A 19164-nucleotide genomic window follows, 5' to 3' on the forward strand; every position below is an offset into this window, starting at 1 on the left:
TTGATTGAGACCTTCTCCTTGTTGAAGCGGGACCAATAGTTCCTGATAGTCTCCTTGGGCCCCTAGACGATCCGATACAGATCGCTTGTTTGCTTGTCGAACTGCCTGCTACTTTCAAAGTGGGAATAAAACTTGTTAACTAACATAGCGAAACTAGAGATACTACATGGTTCGAGTTTTCCGAGCCATTTAAGAGCGGGACCAGTCAGCGTCGCGCCGAACGATTTGCACATGCATGCTTCCCAACACTCAAACGGGATTGAGGCTTGCCATATCCGCTCCTTGTAGTACTTAACATGCTGCTATGGACAGGTCGTCCCATCATAAAGCGACGTAAACATCGGGAGCGACAATCTTTTGGGAATCCGGGCCATGGACAGCTCATCACAGAACGGGTTTGCCGCAAATCAATCTGGAGCTTCTCTTTGGACGGGGATCGAGACACCTGGCATTCTCTTCATCATCGACAATACCTTAGAGTTCTGCTTCTCTAAGGCGACCATCCTCTAGAGCAGGATCTCGGTTTGATTTGGCTGCGGGTTGTCCTGATCAGTCCTTAGAGTTCGGAGGTTTCCTTGCCCATTGTTCCTGATCGGAGGGTCCATATTCATCTCCCCGTTGTTGGACTTGGTGTCGGTGTCGTGCGGCGACTCGATGACATCCAATGACGACATCCTTGGGATCAGACATAATTGCCTCGGCCGGCGACAACGATTGCTCTGAGCTGACTCTAACGGTTGACGGAGATTGGCTGCATTGGACTCCGACGCTTCCTTTTCCTTGCTGAGACACTCGTTAGATTCCCTGGCTGCTTCAAGATCGGCTTGAGCTTTTTCATAGGCTTCTTTTAGCTGTTGTGGGATCATTTCGTTGGGAGACATTTTGGAAGGTGGATAGGGATTTTATCTAGTTGTAGCCTCACGGTGGGCGCCAAATTGTTCATCCTAATTTATGTTAAGTGGGACTGAGTATCAAAATCTAGGCTACAGATCAACTAAATAAAATCAAAGATGAAATAGAACAAAAGCAATTAAATGAGACGAGGGATTGGTGACGCGAAAAACCCAATGAAGGTAAAAACCGCGGGTAGAATGAGGATCTATCAAACTTTCACTATGAAGAAAAATATCAAGAATGACAGTTTACAAGGTAGGTTTTTAGTAAGAGTATTGCTAAGCTTCATGTGTCCTTTGTTCGTCGATGTTTTCCCATTTATATAGATGATTGCTAGGTTAGATTCTAGCCGTTGCAAGGAGATAGGGTTGTTCCCATGATTTTCGGTCTGCAGTTGCATAAAATATTTTTTCTGTTTTGATTCCCAACGAGGGATAGGCTGAGCTTGGACTCGGTTATTTATGTCTATCTTTTCCAGGAAAATAAGAGGTCGTTGCTTGACTTCGTCTTCCGTCGCTGCTGAAGATGCTTCGTCACATCCCTGCCTTCGTCAAGAGGAGTCTTCGACGTTGACTTTACTTGACTATTGTTGACTTTATACTTACAGATTTTTACCCATAACAGTGCTCAAGTGGGATGCTTGATATTCCCTACAATAACAAATTTTAACACATAAATATATATATAAAAAAATTATTTTAAAAAATTCAAGCAAACCGTGCATCGTCACGGGTTTTATGTAGTAATAATCTAGAGGTGAGATTCTTAAGAGCGGACCTATCAAAGGTGGGGATCATTGGATCAATTTTTCTATTTTTAAAATACTCGGTATATTATTTAGAATAATTATTTATATGATACGATATTAGTTGTCTATAATTGAACCTAACAAATCGTTAAACGTTAATCAATCAGATTTCAGCCCCTCTCGAGTTTCGACTCTCGCTGCTCCGTCAAAGTGTTATCAATCTGCCGCTACTTCTTTATGCTCTCTCAATACTTGTTGCACCACTACATTCATATTCATGGCGTCTGCCCTCTTCTCCAAAATTGTCTTTAACACTCGTCATCTTCATTCTTCTTCCCTCTCTCTTTTCCTTAAACCTCAATATTCACCTCAATTCTTCCATGTAAGCTTCTACTTTTCTTTATTTAATATGCCGATTTTTTTTTTTTTTTTTTGTTCGGTTTTCAATAATTATTGATTTGTCACTTTCAATTCCGTTTTCTTGGTGTTTAAGATGAATTTCATATTCAATTGGGTAGATTTTTTTTTGGTGCTTAATTTCTATGAATTTCATATTCAATTGGGTAGATTTTTTTTTGGTGCTTAATTTCTATGAATTTCATATTCAATTGGGTAGATTTTTTTATTTTTTATTTTTTTATGTGCTTAAATTCTATTGATGTGGATTTAAATCCTTTAAACTAATAAAGAATTTATTTTTGACAAAAACTAATAAAGAATCTAAATATCAGAATTCGAAACAATATCCGAGCTTGATAGGAAATTCGAACAATTTGAAGAACAACGAACCGGATATGACTTGTAATTCGACCACTCCTGGAACGAATTCAAGACTACTCAAATTACTTAGACTACTCTTAGAACTAAACTAAGTGTTTTGATGAACAGGACTTAGACTACTCCCAGAACTAAGTATTTTGATGAACAAGACTTAGACCACTCCTAGAACTATGTATTGAACGTTCTAATAATCAAAACAACTCCTTGAATTGAAAACTAGCAAAAGATTTGTGAAAATTTTAAGGTGCAGGCGGCTGTACCATGCTGGTACAGCCAAAAAATGCAAAAAGAACATGTAACTATTTTGTAAAGAGCATACAACATATAGTTGTTTTGTAACGAACATTCAATTTTATATATTTTTTTCATATCTAAAGAACATCTGCAGTATTAATAAAGAACATGATAATATTATGTAATAAACTTTATCTATATATAACCACCCTAATTTGAAGACAAAATTTAATAAACATTTCACATTAAGCAATGATCATTATGTTGCAAATAAAGTACATTACATTGACTGATCAATGAACATAAACATATGTTCTTTTTATTTATTTTTTTGGTGCAACTATGTTCTTTTCACTCTAGGTATATGTTCATTACATTTTAATAGTATGTTATTTTTACTTTAGGTATATGTTCATTACATTTTAATAGTATGTTCTTTTAACTATAACTATATGTTCATTACTTTTATATATCATGTTCTTTCCTACAAAACGACTATACGTTGTAGGAACCAGCTATTGAAAGATTTGTAAGCAATTAAGCAAAACAAAGCTATAAAACTTGTATTGAATTTTCCGGTTGTGTGTGGAAGAAAGGCCACTACCAACCTCTATTTATAGGCTACAATAAAGCATAATCCTTGGGCTCCAAGCATAAACCTATTAGAAGTAGGAAACTTCGCTTAGCTTGGTCTCCAAGTAAGAAACTAATTAAGAAAAACCCTCTCAAGTGAAAGGTAAAAACTTAGAAGCAAAATTCTAGAAAAACTATTCTTTGATAATCAAATAAGTGACCCATCCTTTTTTCCCTTCAAGTTCGAACCTTACTGGATGCAAAATCAATGTAATTGGCTCTTCAAAAGAATTACCCTCTTGATTCACATCATCAATGAATTTTATATTCAATTGGGTAGAATTTTGGTGGGCTATGCTCGGAATTCGTTGATTCGAATGCTAAATTTTGGATTTTGTATTTAAGTTTATCATCAATGAATGTAGCTTGATTAATAATTTGCATAATTTGTAGACAAGGGCTTTTGGTCTAAGGTCCAACGGGCTAGTAGGTTGCTATAATTCAGTACCGCGAACTCGTTGGTTTTCGTGTGTAGTATCATCGATGAACTCTGGAGCAAAATCTTATTCTACACAGGCCATGTCTACAAGTGAACCTGTGGTTTCAGTTGAATGGCTTCATGCTAATCTCAGGCAACCTGACATAAAGGTACTTGCTTCAGATTTTATGTACTTAGCTTCAGGGGCGAAGCTAGGAATTCAAACCCTTATGTTGAAAATTCTATATAACTTAGAGTAAACAATCTTCATTGATTAGAGATTTGACATAATATATGACATAATTAGCCGATACTGATTGTTATGGTACAGCTACTACTTATCTTAATAATGGTATAAAAAAGATACAAAGTTATTTGAATTGTTAGTTTAACTTGCATTTTGTAAATTACAGTATATATTATGCCCCCTTTTCATTTTTAGGTGGTGGATGCATCTTGGTACATGCCCGATGAGCAAAGGAACCCAATTCAGGAGTATCAGGTTGATTTTATATTAATTGTAAAATTATTAGCTTGCTAAGTTTTATATATGTTGTCGTTAGTATATTGCCTACTTTATCAAGGTACATAACTCCTTAAGGTATTGTCTAGGTACATAACTCCTTAACGTATTGTCTATGTTCTCAAGTGAACCAATTTCTCTTATGCACAGGTTGCACATATTCCTGGTGCCCTTTTCTTTGATGTGGATGGCATTGCAGATCAAACTACACATGTAAGTTCTTATTTTACTAGTTAAAATTTATCTCAGTATCTGCTAGCTGCCTTTGTTTACATAGCAGGCTGAATTGTTGGAAAAAACATGTATAATGTTTGTCTTGTTAATATGGCCTATGACCGACAGAAGATTATGGAAACAAAATTAATCAAGTAAATAATCTTTGTATGGTTAAACCTTTGGCATATAGCTAGTGTTTTAGGCTTCCTTTCCTATTGCCAAATTTTCTATGATAGAGGATATTTTTTTAATATTCCTTGGATAATTGAAAACTGAGATTGTAACTATGCTCTAGTTGCTGCTGCTTTTAGCTGGAATGCCTTGCTTCGCTCTACAGCTAGTGGAGACAACAACTAATAAGATTGACGACAGGAGAAGACCTTAGCTTTATGACTTTTCTGTTCATTTCCGAATTTTCTTATGACAAGTCCTAGCATTAGTATGAGTTCGTTATTCTTTTAGTCTTTTTCACGGTACTTGAATCTTAAGTCGCGGTCATGTCTTGCCCTCCTCTAGTATAGTGATCGCTTTCGTGTTTTCCCCAAAACCTGTACTGTGCCTATGAACTCATCTTAAGCTAAGGAAAAAGACTGAGCAACTGGCTACTCCGGTTAAGCACAACATGTACACAGGCGCAAAAGCTGAGGGGCTGTTTTATTTGGAATTATGCAAAGCATGAGGAAAACGGCCTTGAGATGGCCGTCTCTTGTCCCCCTACCGGTGGGGAATCCGCTCCCGGGTCGTCGCTCCCTATAAATTATGGCTAAATTGAGGTTGTAAAGTTGTGTTTGAAATGAGAAAGTCTTGAATTTTGATTATGTTTTTGTATTGTTTCAGCTACCACACATGTTGCCTTCTGAAGAAGCTTTTGCCGCTGCTGTTTCAGCCCTTGGCATAGAGAATAAAGATGGAGTTGTAGTCTACGATGGAAAGGGCATATTTAGTGCAGCTCGTGTTTGGTGGTGAGGACTGGAGTTTGTGTGGGAAATCCTTTTTTTTTTTTTTTTTTTTTTTTTTAAAAAAATTTTTTTTATTTATTTTGGGATTTACCCCTTAGTTATGGAAATAATGAATTATGTTTACTTGAATTTAAAGGATGTTCAGAGTATTTGGGCATGAAAGAATTTGGGTCTTGGATGGAGGTCTGCCCAGATGGCGTGCTTTAGGATATGATGTTGAATCCAGTGCTTCTGGTAATGCTATCTTAAAAGCTAGTGCTGCCAGTGACGCCATTGAAAAAGTATATCATGGACAACAGGTACTTGTTATTTGCTTTTTATTAGTTCCCACCTTCTCCATAATCCCAGTTATTGATACAGTTCCATAAAGATAATGTAAGGAGGAATTAGACAACCAGAAAAGGGTTTTCTAACTATGAATAATGCACTTCAGACAAAATGATACTCAACAAAATAAATCTTTGATTCTGTGGCATATTGTATTATGTAAACTAAGTGTTTGAAGGTCACTGCATGTTTCAATCGGTCCATCCATTTTTGCTATAACATGTTTCTCTCTAATATCTGTTTGGCTCATGTCATGGGATGTGACGAAGTTTTATACTGGCTGTCACTGGCCTACCGTAACCCTCCTCCTTTATCCAGGCTTGGGACTGGCAGCGGGAAACCCACTGGCGGAGAGAGAAAGGATCATTTATAAGATGGCAAAGAGAAGACAAGAGGCAAGGAAGGATATTGGCATGGTGAAGTGTGTCAAAGATAAGAACCAAATGGTCCTAGTGCAAGAGGAGGGCATCAAGGACAGGTGGAAGGGGTACTTCGATGAATTATTTAATGGAAGTAATGGAGTTGTGATAGGAGATACCTCTATGAGTGATGAAGAAATCAACATGGAGTATGTGCGAAGGATTAGGAGAGTAGAGGTGGAGATTGCACTGAGGAAGATGAAACCTAAGAAGGCGGTTGGCCCTGATGGGGTACCGATAGAGGTGTGGAGGTGTTTGGGTAAGATTGGTATTGATTGGTTAACAAACCTTTTCAACAAGATATGGACGGCTACAAGGATCCCACAAGATTGGAGGAAGAGCACCTTGGTCCCGGTTTATAAAAACAAAGGAGACGCTCAAGATTGTTCTAACTATCGAGGAATTAAGCTTATGAGCCATACTATGAAGTTGTGGGAAAGGGTGATTGAACAAAGGTTGAGGGCATGCACAAGCATTTCAGATAACCAATTTGGTTTTATGCCTGGGAGATCTACTATGGAGGCAATCCATTTGATAAGACAAATGATGGAGTTTTATAGGGTAAAGAAGAAAGATCTTCATATGGTCTTTATTGATTTAGAGAAGGCATATGACAAGGTGCCAAGAGAGATACTTTGGTGGGCAATGTTGAAGAAAGGTATCCCACGAAGGTATGTAGACCTAGTTAAGGATATGTATCGGGATGTGTCAACAAATGTGAGGACATGCGGAGGGTTGACAAAAGATTTCCCTATTACAATCGGATTGCATCAAGGGTCTGCATTAAGCCCTTTTCTTTTTGCAACGGTTCTAGACGAATTAACTAGACCAATTCAAGATGAGGTTCCATGGTGTATGCTGTTCGCAGATGATATCGTTTTGGTGGATGAGACTAAGGATGGGGTTAATGTCAAGTTGGAGCAATGGAGGCAAAGGTTGGAATCTAGAGGGTTTAAGCTAAGTCGGAGTAAGACTGAATATTTGGTATGTCGTTTTGGCACTCAGAGGGGGACAAGCAATGAAGTGGTGAGTTTGGATGGAAAGGATTTGACCATGAGTGAATGTTTTAAGTACCTAGGGTCGATCATCCAGAAGAATGGTGACATTGATCAAGACGTGACCCACAGGATTAAGTCAGGGTGGCTTAAATGGAGAGCGGCCACGGGAGTGCTATGCGACCGCAGCATTCCCTTAAAGTTGAAGGGAAAATTCTACAGGACTGCCATAAGACCAGTGTTGCTCTATGGTACAGAATGTTGGGCTTCTAAGAAAGAGCATATTAAAAAGATGGAGGTTACGGAAATGCGCATGTTAAGGTGGATGTGTGGAAACACTTTAAGAGATAGAATCAGAAATGAGGTTATTCGCAAGAAAGTAGGTGTGGCGGGCATTGTAGATAAATTAAGGGAAAATCGTCTGCGTTGGTTTGGACATGTAAGACGGAGACCCGAGGGTGCACCGGTGCGAAGAGTGGAAGAGTGGGACCATGGAGGGATTAAACGAGGAAGAGGGAGACCAAAGATGACTTGGTTGGAAGGAGTGAGGAAGGATAGGAAGTGCATGGATTTACGTGAGGATGAAGTTTTGGATCGTAAGGGATGGAGGAGAAAGATTTATGTTGATGACTACACGGAATAATCAAATTTGGTTCATGTTAGCCGACCCCACTTTTGGGATTAAGGCTTTGATTGATTGATTGATTGATTGATTGATGTTTCTCTCTAATCTCTTTCATGCTTTAATATATTGCTTTTTAAGAACCTTCAATGAATATTAAACCTCATTGCATTTGCTTTCCCAGGTTGGGCCAATCACCTTTCAGACCAACTATCAGCCTCATCTTGTGTGGACACTTGACCAGGTGATCTCACTAGCATACAAATGTTTTTGCTAATTTTCTTTGGTGATAGGTCTGTAGAATTCTGCAGTGCTGGATTTCTTTTGTGCAGATGGTTGTAAGTCTTGTAACGTAGAGTTGTTACGGACTTACAGATGTATTCTGTGGGGTATGGTTGTGAAAGAAGAAGCTGCTTAGGCAAAAATGCAGTTATGGCAAGAATTGCAGGTTATGTGGTTTGAGTAGAATAGTCTTATATTTAATGGTGTTGCTGTCCCATGTGCTGTATTGTGGGGTAAAATAAAATTGTTGGCTCTCTTATGGGCAGAGGTGGTAGGGGCTTTCTCAAATTATTTAATAGATATATAAGCTTTAAAGGAATTGGGAAAACATGAAGCACTGTTTGTATGTTGATCCATGAAATCTATTTTTTTATAAATAATCTATTAAAAATAGATTCAAATAAGTTTATAATTCACCCTTGCTGAAAAGTTTTTATGGACTTGATCAGTTTCTTAAAGAAGACGGTTCATTTAATCCTTATTTAAAGAGAGAGGGGAAAAATTATGCAAGTAACCTATGTTGCTTCCGTAGTTTCGCATACCATGTATTACTGTGTTAAGCACTGAGAAGTCATTCCATCGAAAAGAAAGTGACTTCATCGTTGTAACATCATTATGACAGATTGAAGTGATGTTTTTGAACTTTAGATGTTGTATATTGAACCCCTTCCTGTTTCTCATCCACTGTAGAAGTCCTACACTCCCCTAGCATGCTATCTATTCCCATGATGTAGGAAGGCATCACTATTCTCAGCGCATCTTGATTCTTGTATATAACTGGAAAAGAGGAAATAAAAAGTACTAGGCAATGTACTACATCGTCTACATATGTTGTGGCTACAGAGTAATAAGTAAGAACTCCTGAAATCTATCTTATGTCACCAGATAAATTGGATAGTAGTGAACCCCTCCTAGCCAGTAAAAGAAGACTATCATAATGTGTGCTGGTTTGGTTAGTAACATTCCTTATCTATCATGCTTATAATGCTATAAAGACAATGCAACCTTGAACTAGCAAAATACAAGGTTGTATAACAAGCTCTGTCATTGAATTAAGTCTTGTGTTATATTGGGTACCATTTGTTTCTTGTTCATTTTTTATTTCATTTGATTGCTGATAGTTTCTTTTCTCAGGTGAGAAATAATATTGAGGAAAAGACATATCAGTTTATCGATGCTCGATCAAAGGCGAGGTATTGTATATTTGTCAATAATTTTTATATTTTTTATTGGCTCATATGATTGGAAGTTTGTTGTAAATAACTCTTTTGTTTGATATCAACTTGCACCCTTAAAATTTGAAGTATGTAATGGTCATTTAAAACAGAAGTCTGTATTGTTCTTTAAAATATTGCCATGGTGAGAAAAAAAAAAAAAAACAATTGGAAGTTATTTTGATCCTCTTTACTAATAAACAAACAATAAGTCAACAACCATGATGCACAATTTCTGCCAGGAGCAGGGTTCAAAATGTCGCCGTGAATACATAATGAATATCCAAGTTAAAGTCTTCAGTGATTGCTGGTTAACTGAAGCAATGAAGCTTTAACATGTATGCAACAACAATCAACAAGCCTCAAAGTGTCTGCCATTAGTTATGTAATCTAATGTTCCTTGAAAGTTGGGATGCATAGTGGGGTCACACTTGTCTCATTGTTGTTGGCCCGTCACTTGTTCTTTCTTTCTTGTGGCAATAGTTAATGAAACAGCACCTTTGACCACAGACCTGCTAGAGCTCTAGCTACCACCTTTTGGTATGCGTCTCTTTCTTGTTCCTTTTTTTAAAAAAAAAATTCCGTACAAATATTGGGGCTCTTTATTTGTGTACCTTTCAATTTTAATCATGCATCAGGAGATAACTTCTTGTGAAAAAACAGGGTTTTATAAAAAGAACATCTCATCTTTATTCAAACACCTACAGTTCAAAATAATTTGCATGAAAATATAGAAAGTATAACATGCAGGTATAGCTAAACAACATTCACTAGGAGAATGATGCCTATGTATGCCCTGGGTAACACAATATTATAATTGTAAAAATTTGAGAGAAAATGATAAGGGATTTGGTATATGCTGTGATGTTTTCTGGTAGGGTTACATAACTATGTTCTGAATATTCAATTCAGCTAGTAACTAATTAAACATTTTACATTATTTACTTTATATTGACATCCTGATAGGAAGTGATGTCCTTAATTAAACAAGAAATCCTTCTTTCTGAGCATAGAGTTGATAATAATATTTATGTCTCTCCAGGTTTGACGGAACTGTTCCTGAGCCACGAAAGGGAATCAGAAGCGGTCATGTGCCAGGAAGCAACTGTGTTCCTTTTCCCAAGGTGCAAATTTGTATATACAAGTAATTTGTAAAAATAAAAGTATTGGTTGTATTTACCAGTGCTACAGTTGAATAAAGAAGATCATCCATTTGGCTAACAAGAGCATCATGTCTATCAAATGTTCTGTATGGTTGATAATAAAGTAAGCTTCTTGATGTTCTGCAGATGTTAGATTCATCAGGAACTCTATTATCTGGTGATCAGCTGAAGGAAAATTTTGAACAAGAAGGTTGTGATTATCTTGTCTTTCTCAGTCTATATCTAAATCTTGTGACAAAAGCTTTTCTTGATGCCATAAATCTCCTAATATTGCTTTGAGATACTATGTTTTGGGCTTTCAGTAACCTTTTGGTACCAGAATAACCTCAATTGTATACTCCGTTATTCATTTGAATAGGTTATCTTTATTAGTGTGGTTCTCAGGATGACTCAGCACTATCCTTTGCCCAAAAAGTCAAAATCTTGTTATTAACTTATGCAGGTGTTGTTGCATTACAGTGTTGTGTGTGTGTAATCTGTGTATGTGCGTGCCTGTACGTGTGCGTGCGTGCGTGTGTGTTATGTAATGATAGGATACACTTTGATCTTTCAAGACATCGCCTACATATGCACCAAGTGTGGTGATCGTTTTTAATCTTATATCGTCTTTTCGGCATACATAATTTTCTTATTAGGCAGAACCTCATGGTTCAGAGTTTAGATGTATGGGGAGTGGTTTAGTAAATGAAATTCTATTTGGAACAGTATGATTGTCCCCTCATTTGTGAAGAGGAGCATCATCTAATTTCTGGTTTACTCTCTAGATGCCATCTTGGTTGTCAAAATGCAGATTTGTTACTTAGGGAGGAGCTAATTAATGAGTAGTAGAATCGTGTGGCTCTTTCCTTTGACCCTTGAGGCCTTTTTGTCCATATATTCTGTTGATCTGGCTATCATTTTTCCATTGCATAGTGACAAGAGCTGTCAAGAATCAAAATGTAATTGACCTTTAAGTTGAGATGTTTTTAAAAAATAAATAATTGAAACCTTGCAATTGCATTATCTCTTATGCACTCGCTGTTCTTAAAGATCTTATTTTATCTGCATTGGGTGAGATTTTGGTGCTGTCTAAAATAGTAAAATTGCATTTGCTTTTGGATTTGTAAATGGATAGGTTGCTCTTTTGATCTGTATTCTAATATTTGTTGTCTATTCTGTTTATCTTTTTGGTGGAATTTTTTGTTTATGCTCTGAAAAATTTGCAAGCTTTGCTCTTCTATCTGTTAGGATTTTAAATTTTAAGGCTTGGTCTTGTGTCATGCTGTTACTTTCTTGACCTTTTTTGTGTCCCCGATTCCTTTCTGAATCTACATGTTCATTTAAAAAGTCATGCTTTTGGTCACACTATCCATTATGCATGTATATGGCCAGAAATTACATAGTTTGCCTAGGTTGTGGGTAGTTATGTTGAACAAGAACTTCTTTGTCAAAATCAATTCGTGCTGCCTTACCTACCTGTAATTTTGTCATGGTTTTAATCTTTTATCTATTCTTACATGTACAGGGATTTCTCTGGATCAGCCCATTGTGACATCTTGTGGTACAGGCGTAACTGCCTGTGTTCTTGCATTGGTGATTTCTCTTTCCCTTCGATGCATATATCATAATGATGCAAGAGAATAGTTGTGGACTTGTGGCTTGTCCGGCTATTTCTTTGAGTAGCATTATTTTTCTGTAAAATATAGTAGACAAATTCAGTCTAAAACAGCGAAGATGTGGTAATAAATTCAGAAATGCAGTGCTGGCTAACAACTGCACCTTTCTTTTTCAGGGTTTGCATCGACTTGGGAAAACTGATGTAGCTGTTTATGATGGCTCGTGGACGGAGTGGGGTGGGAATTCTGACACCCCTGTTGAGGCAGCGGCTTGAGTGTTTGGATAACTCTCAGAAGTGTATTTGAAGACTTGATCAATAGTCTAATTGATGAACTTTCCACCCATTTCCCCTTGGTTCGTAGTACAGAATTACTTTTTGTAACCTAAATGACATAATGCATAATTTAAGTTTGGTTAGTCTTGAGAGTTGGGTTATTATTTAAAAATCTTTTCAACAATCTGATTGATAAGAACTTTTTTTTTGGGTTGAGGCAAGAAGGCTTGTTTTTATATATTTATATTGAATTGAAATCATTTTTAATATTTCCCCAATACAATTACTAATTTTTAACGAATTGAAATTATTTTTTGAAGGTAAAGAGAAGAGATCTAATGATTGAAAATAACCGGAATATGACTTATAACCTGAATATGACTAGCATGACGAGTTGAATATTGATGGGTCAGAATATTAATATGATCCTACAATTTTTATAATCCTTTGATGTAATTCTACATTTAGTAAAACGTTGACATCAAACACGATCTTAATATTAAATAGAATTTTTTTTACTTTTATTTATTTATTTATTTATTTACTGTCATGCTCATACGAAGTATGTTATAAGCTTATTATCACAATTTTTCACAAGGGTTGATTCTTCCCCTTTTTTCTTCCCTTGTTGGAGGGTTTTTGTTTATGGCCATGTTTGGTAGTAAGCTTATTGGCGGTATATTAGCTTATTTGACTAATTTTAGCTGATTAACTAGTCAAACAAGCTAATACAAGTGTTTGGTAGTAAGCTTATTGAAAGAGCTTATTCCACTAAATAAGCTCTTTTTGAAAAAGCTCATTTTAGGAGCTTTTTCAATTAGCTTATTCATTAATTATTGTGAAATGACACTTATAACCTCATTTAATTTAAAATCCTATCTAAACTACCTACCCCACAATTAGCTTATTGGTCATTTCACATACTCAATCACCTTTAAGCTATCAGCTATTTACCAAACACTTTTATATAATCAGTTAATGCAATTAGTTAGTCAAATCAGTTAATAAAATCAGCTAGTCAAAATCAGCTAGTCAAAATCAGCTTCAGCTTTCAGCTTTCTCCCAAACAAGGCCTATATATTCTCCCTCCGTCTCTTTATTTTTGCTCCATTGTCATTTTTTGGGTCAAACTTTGACCGTATATTACTGTTACCCTACTACCTCCGGTTCTTGTTACTTGCAACTTTGGGAGGGTGACACATGTCGCTCTAAGAGGTGTCCAAATGGACTCCCCAGATGACGACATGTGTCACTCAGATATGCCCCCTGAGAATGACGGCCTTCAAGGCCCAAATCCCAAGGTGAGCCGCAAAATGGCGCTGCACTAATTCCTAGGTCATCAAATCCTAGGACAGGGCACATTTTTCTAGGACCCTATAAATAGGGAGATTCCCCCACTAATTGGGAAAATTTACAACCTTGAACTTTACGTCTTAATCATTAGGACATTTATTGCTCTTGAAAACAGAGAACACCTGATCTCGGAATCCGAGAAGATACTTATTTTCCGCACGTTTTTCTCCAAATCCGTACTAACTTAATCTTTGGAGGCGGACCTCCGACCTTTCGGAGCTCCGTATGTTTTGCAGGTGCAGGCGCCCTTGTCGGATCCAGTCTTCGAGTCGTAACTCTCCTAAGGGACATAAAAACACCCGAAACATTTGGCGCCGTCTATGGGGAGAGTAACTCAAAGATGGCTTTAGAAGATCTACCTGTACCGCCTCTAGAGACCAACCGGTCTCTGGCAAATGTAGAGGTCCAAACGGACCATGACTCTGGTGACAATGGAGACATCGAAACCTATGTGGCCAACGATGGGTCCTTCATCTCTAAGCGCATCCGTCATAAATACAGGCGAGAGCGCAATGCTGACCAGGTAGGTACAAGCAGGCCCCCTAGACAGACGAGCAAGCTCTCAAGGCAGCCGGTTGACCCATCCCAGGCGATGGGATCAACCCCAGTCACCCGAGATGAGCTCATGAAATTCATGAGCAGCTTCTAGGGTGAAATCAAAGACTTAATCACCAAGCGGCGGCTGCTCCTAGGAAGGAACAGTCGGCCAAAAACCAGCCAGGCAGGATAGCATAAGTCGGTCAGGGACCGTTAGCTGACTCCTCATCCTGCTTCAAAGGAGAAGGCTCGACCCCAAATCGACCTCTCGAGACTCCATTTCCTTGAAATGACAACATGAAAGGTCATCCGGCATGTACAACCGGATGGTAGCAAAAAGACATTCTCTGATGCTCGACTGTACATTGAGCAAAAGAACCAACAGCTGCCAGAGTCGCATCCACGTCGACTTATCATGATAGCTTTAAGAATACCTCGGTGAGGAATTCCCAATCTGTGCATGGGACCCTGTCAAGCGGCCCACTCGTCAAGTCGGGATCCTATGTAATCAACTCGGTGCAATATATGGCCCAACCATTATATAGGCCGCCTGCTTTGCCTTACATTCAGCATACCTTCTTAGAAGGACATGCGGCATATAATTACCAGCCTATGGAATGGAAGCTTCGGCTACAATATCTTGGGGAACAACCCTCTGCGTTCTCCAGGGAAGTAGCTGAGGCCGAACAGCCGGCCATGGTTAAAAATGTGTTTGTTGGGACCTATGATGGTACCGCTAACCCAGAAGACCACCATTTGGCATACACCCACCTCATGTACTTCCAGGGTTGGATGATGCCGCATGGTGTCGTTGCTTTCCAGCTACCCTGAAGGGCATAGCTCAACAGTGGTTCGGCAATCTTCCGGCTGGTTGTATCAATGGCTTCAAGACGCTTGCGTTCTTGTTTGCTTCCAACTTCTCTATGAACACCCCCTTAAAAGAAAACAAGCCTTGATCTAGGCAATGTGCAGCAGGGGGATAGAGAAGGGCTGCACTCCTACGTCAGGTGGTTCAATCTGGTGGGAATCCAGATCTAAGGACTGTCTGAGGAGGTTGCTTATACATACTTTTCATGGGTCTGAAGGATGGATCGACCTTCAAGTTCGAACTCGTCCACAAGAAAATCTTTACCCTCCAAGGAGCCTTGATGGAGGCGGTAACCTATATACAAGCGACTAAACTCTGCTTCTCAAATAAGCAGTCGGACTCCAAAAAGTCTGATTGGTAGAAGGAGAGTCGTCCTGCTTAGATGCCACTAAAACCAGAAGAGAGCAAAAAGAAAAAAGAGATCTGGGCAGTTGATAACTCCGATCAGTTAGCCTAGAAGAAGAAAAAAGAGTGGAAATCGTACATTCCAAGGTACAAGTTCAACAAGGACAGCTACTCCATCCTCATGGAGATAAAGGCTCAGTTGACTCTAGAAAAGTCGAGTCCATTGAAAGGTTCCGCTGAAAATTGGAACAAAAACGAGCACTGCCATGACCATGAGGATGTCGGCCATGACAACAACGTCTGCTTTAGCCTCAAGCGGACGCTTAATCGTCTGGCCGACAAAGGGGCGCTGAAATCCTATATGAAGTCTAAAGTGAATTCCAAGGCAAATCCGGGGCAGTCTAGCAAAAAGACTCCCCAACCTACTGGTAGTTCCAAAACCGATAAGGAGCAGGTCTACACAATATCAGGCGGATTCGCCGGTGGTGGCCCGACCATGTGGGGCACCAAGGACCATCTTAGAAAGATGGTCCACTCTGTTGAAGAGGGACAGGCGGCTAGCACATTTGCCTTCCCCGAAGTCATCATCACCGAAAAGGGCAGAGGCAAAGTTTGTCGACCGCATGCATAATGGCCATGTGGTAATAGAATGTATAGTGGTAAACCAAAAGGTTGGCCGCATATTGATTGACACAGGAATCTCCTTAGACATCATCAGCCGCAAATGTCTATCCAACCTCAAATACAGGTTGGATAGCATGATGGATGTCTTCCATCCCCTTGTTGGGTTTGGGGGAGGATTTTTGCACCTAGTTGGATGGATAGATCTGCCTGTTTGCCTGGGAGAGAAAGGAAGCGGTCGGCACATGACCATCGAATTTTTGGTGGTCAAAGAGCTGACCGCCTACAATCTCATTCTTGGCCGACCAATTCTTAACGAGTGCAAGGCCGTCATCATCCCTTCCCTCATGATGGTCAAGTCTGAGAGCAACAATGGAACTGTTGGCTCCCTAAACGGGGACCATAAGACGGCTCGAGAGTGTACCCTCTCTGACGTCAAGCCCGCGACAGCTGCACCCGGTCAGGGAAAAGAGCCAATAGACCTTGATTAAATCAAGGATGACCATCCAACTCCACCAGCCGCCAAGAAAAGAAAAACTGATCAGCTGGTGGTGGTCAAGAAAGAAAAGCAATAGCAATCACTGACCGGGGAACGGTCAGATGATCTTCGTCCCTAGCCAATTGGAGAGCACATTGATATTCCTCTGGACGATATTCGTCCAGAGCGAACTGTTAAGGTGGGGATGGCTGCTTTTGCTAAGTTTGGTGCAAGCTTGCACCATCTGCTGAAAGAATTCAAAGACATCTTTGCCTTTGAAGCGGAGGAGATGTCGGGCATCAGCTCGGATCTTGCTGTCCACAACCTCGCCGTGGACCCTAAACAAAAGCCTATTCGACAAAAGAAAAGAAACCATGGCGAGAAAAGAAGCAACAGCCGCCGAAGTAAAACAGTTGTTAGACGCCAGGTTCATTTGGCCCTGTAACTTCCCTGATTGGGTTGCGAATGTTGTGATGGTAAAGAAGCCGAATGGTACATGGCGCATGTGCGTTGACAATATTAACTTGAACAGAGCATGTCCGAAGGATAGTTATCCACTCCCAAATATCAACAATCTGGTCGACTCTACAGCCGGACATGCCCTGATGAGTTTTATGGATGCCTACTCAGGCTTCCACCAGATTCCCCTGTGGAAAAAAGATCAAGAAAAGACGGCATTCGTCACTGATTAGGGGTTATTCTGTTATACTGCGTGATGAGTGTCATTTATGGCACTCTTAGGCTAGGTTTTCTTTATATTTTTATACTCGTTTTTAGTCCTTTATGTCGTGTTTTTATATAATAATGCTTGTTTTGCGTGTTTGTGTGTAAGTTTAGAGAAATGCATACTTTTAATAGTTTTCTTGTCATTTTATTAATTTCTCGACTATTTCTCTCGCTTCTTTGTTTCTTTGACTTGTTTTGTAGGTGCGTTGAGTTTCCTGAGGATTGATCACCAAGGAGGAAGCTCGAGCGCATTCAAAGAGGTTTATGGAGCTAAGTTTGAGAATCCAAACATGCAATTCAAGCTAGCTCCGCAAGCACAAGGACCTTGGAAGCAATGCATTGGCTTGAAGTGTTCAAGAGCTTGGAAGATAAAGGAGCTTCCCTTCTCACGAGCATCGCCTCGAGTGCACCAATGACAGGGATGCTCGGGAGTGCGGAGATTGATCGAGCAAGCAAAGGAGGCAAGGCCACGAGCACCAAGAAGGGGTATGCGCGTGATACACGTGGTGTGTGCGTGCAGACCCAGTTGTGTGCACGCGCGGCTTGGGTGGTGCGCACGCACCATGTGCCCCGACCCCCTTCGCTCGATTTTCTATTTATAGCTTTTGACTTTCTTTTTTTGTAAGATGACGACTTATTTTGTACTTGATGCTTATTTTCCAGAAATAGTAGAGAGAGAAAGTAGAGAGAGAAGGTTAAGATTACTTGATTGTATTTGAATTTTATCTTTGATTTCAACTTGATCTTGGAATTTCTTCTTCAATTTAATGAAAACTTGTGAGATTTTTTTTCCTTTGAATTTACTTTTATTGCAATTTCCTTTAATTCCTGAATTTTTGATTTGAATTTCATTCTTTGCTTTAGAATTTTTTGAGTGATTGAATTTCTTCTTGATTAAACTTGAAATGAATACGATTGTGATTGGATTTGTTTTGTTTCTCAATTTCACCTTAATTAATGAGTTGATTAGTTGCTAGGGAGAAGGGGAAGCATGCTTAATTGATGATTTTTGCTAGTTGATGATCCTTAATTGATTGAATTGTTGCAATCCAATTGGTTGACATAGTTGTTCATGTGATTAATTAGACTAGGAGTGATTAACCAATAAGATTAATCTAGATTGCATTGCAATTTTCAATGACATGAACCCTTGATTTGAGAATTCATCCGCCAATGATCACTTTGATAAAGAGGCGACAATTTAGTGGGGCCAAGCATGAAAGCCCACTAAATCATCTCAACGAGTTCGAAAATATTGCAATACTATCAAGGTGATAGGAAATTCCCAAGAATTCATCAGCCTTAAGATCTTTCCCTTTTCCCTCATAGGGCGTGCCTTGGAATTGCTAGACAAGAAGGTCAAGCCGAATTCTCTAAGGACATGGGACGAAGTGACCAAGGAATTTCTATCCCATTTCTATCCAAAAAAGAAAACAGCGGAGGCTAGAGCTTTGATTCAAGGTTTCAAACAAAATCCAAGTGAGAGCCTCTATGAAGCATGGGAGAGATACAAATAGTATCAAAGAGAATGTCCTTACCACGGAATTCCTACTAACCAAATTATTCAAATATTCTTTGGAGGCCTTAGTCCTCAAGGGAAGTCATGTTTAGATGGAGGAGCCGGAGGTCCCATCATGAATAAAACGGAAGAGGAAGTGGTATACATAATTGAAGACGTAGTGATATACTATAGAGATTAGCAAGATGGAGAGAGAGAGAGAGATAGAGAGAGAGAGAAAGCAAGAGTCAACTAGCAAGAGTAGCTCTTCGGTGTACTCGGTTGATCATCTAAATGCAATCAACAATATCTCCTCACAAATGAAAAACTTGGGGAAGGAATTGTCCGCTATCAAGTCAAAGTTGGAAAGTGCTACCTCCCAAGTCTCATGTCTTCCCTCCCAATCTAAGGAGAGAGGTATGTCTTCTAATCCTCAACCCT

General features: G+C 39.1%; 1 protein-coding gene and 1 non-coding gene across 3 annotated transcripts; one reads left to right on the forward strand and one right to left on the reverse strand.

Moving 5' to 3' along the window:
* The first annotated feature begins 1781 nt into the window (after positions 1 to 1781).
* On the forward strand, positions 1782 to 12499 carry LOC145641815 (thiosulfate/3-mercaptopyruvate sulfurtransferase 1, mitochondrial-like). Of its 2 annotated transcripts, XM_081692783.1 has the most exons (12): positions 1784 to 2024; positions 3683 to 3877; positions 4150 to 4209; positions 4381 to 4443; positions 5284 to 5408; positions 5542 to 5704; positions 7953 to 8012; positions 9185 to 9243; positions 10307 to 10388; positions 10554 to 10617; positions 11932 to 11999; positions 12199 to 12499. In XM_081692783.1, the coding sequence occupies exons 1-12, from the start codon at positions 1920 to 1922 to the stop codon at positions 12295 to 12297; spliced, it is 1143 nt and encodes a 380-aa protein (XP_081548909.1). In that variant the 5' UTR covers positions 1784 to 1919; the 3' UTR covers positions 12298 to 12499. The 2 variants fall into 2 exon arrangements, with proteins under 2 accessions (XP_081548910.1, XP_081548909.1); XM_081692784.1 differs by lacking the exon at positions 3683 to 3877 and having other exon boundaries at positions 1782 to 2024.
* A 6166-nt stretch (positions 12500 to 18665) lies between these two features.
* On the reverse strand, positions 18666 to 18771 carry LOC145556956 (small nucleolar RNA R71). The gene has a single exon (XR_014092045.1). It is a non-coding gene; the product is annotated as a small nucleolar RNA R71 (small nucleolar RNA).
* Between the last annotated feature and the right edge of the window lie 393 nt (positions 18772 to 19164).

This window comes from Chenopodium album, chromosome 8, assembly GCF_948465745.1.
Source record: "Chenopodium album chromosome 8, dcCheAlbu1.1, whole genome shotgun sequence".
NCBI lineage: Eukaryota > Viridiplantae > Streptophyta > Magnoliopsida > Caryophyllales > Amaranthaceae > Chenopodium > Chenopodium album.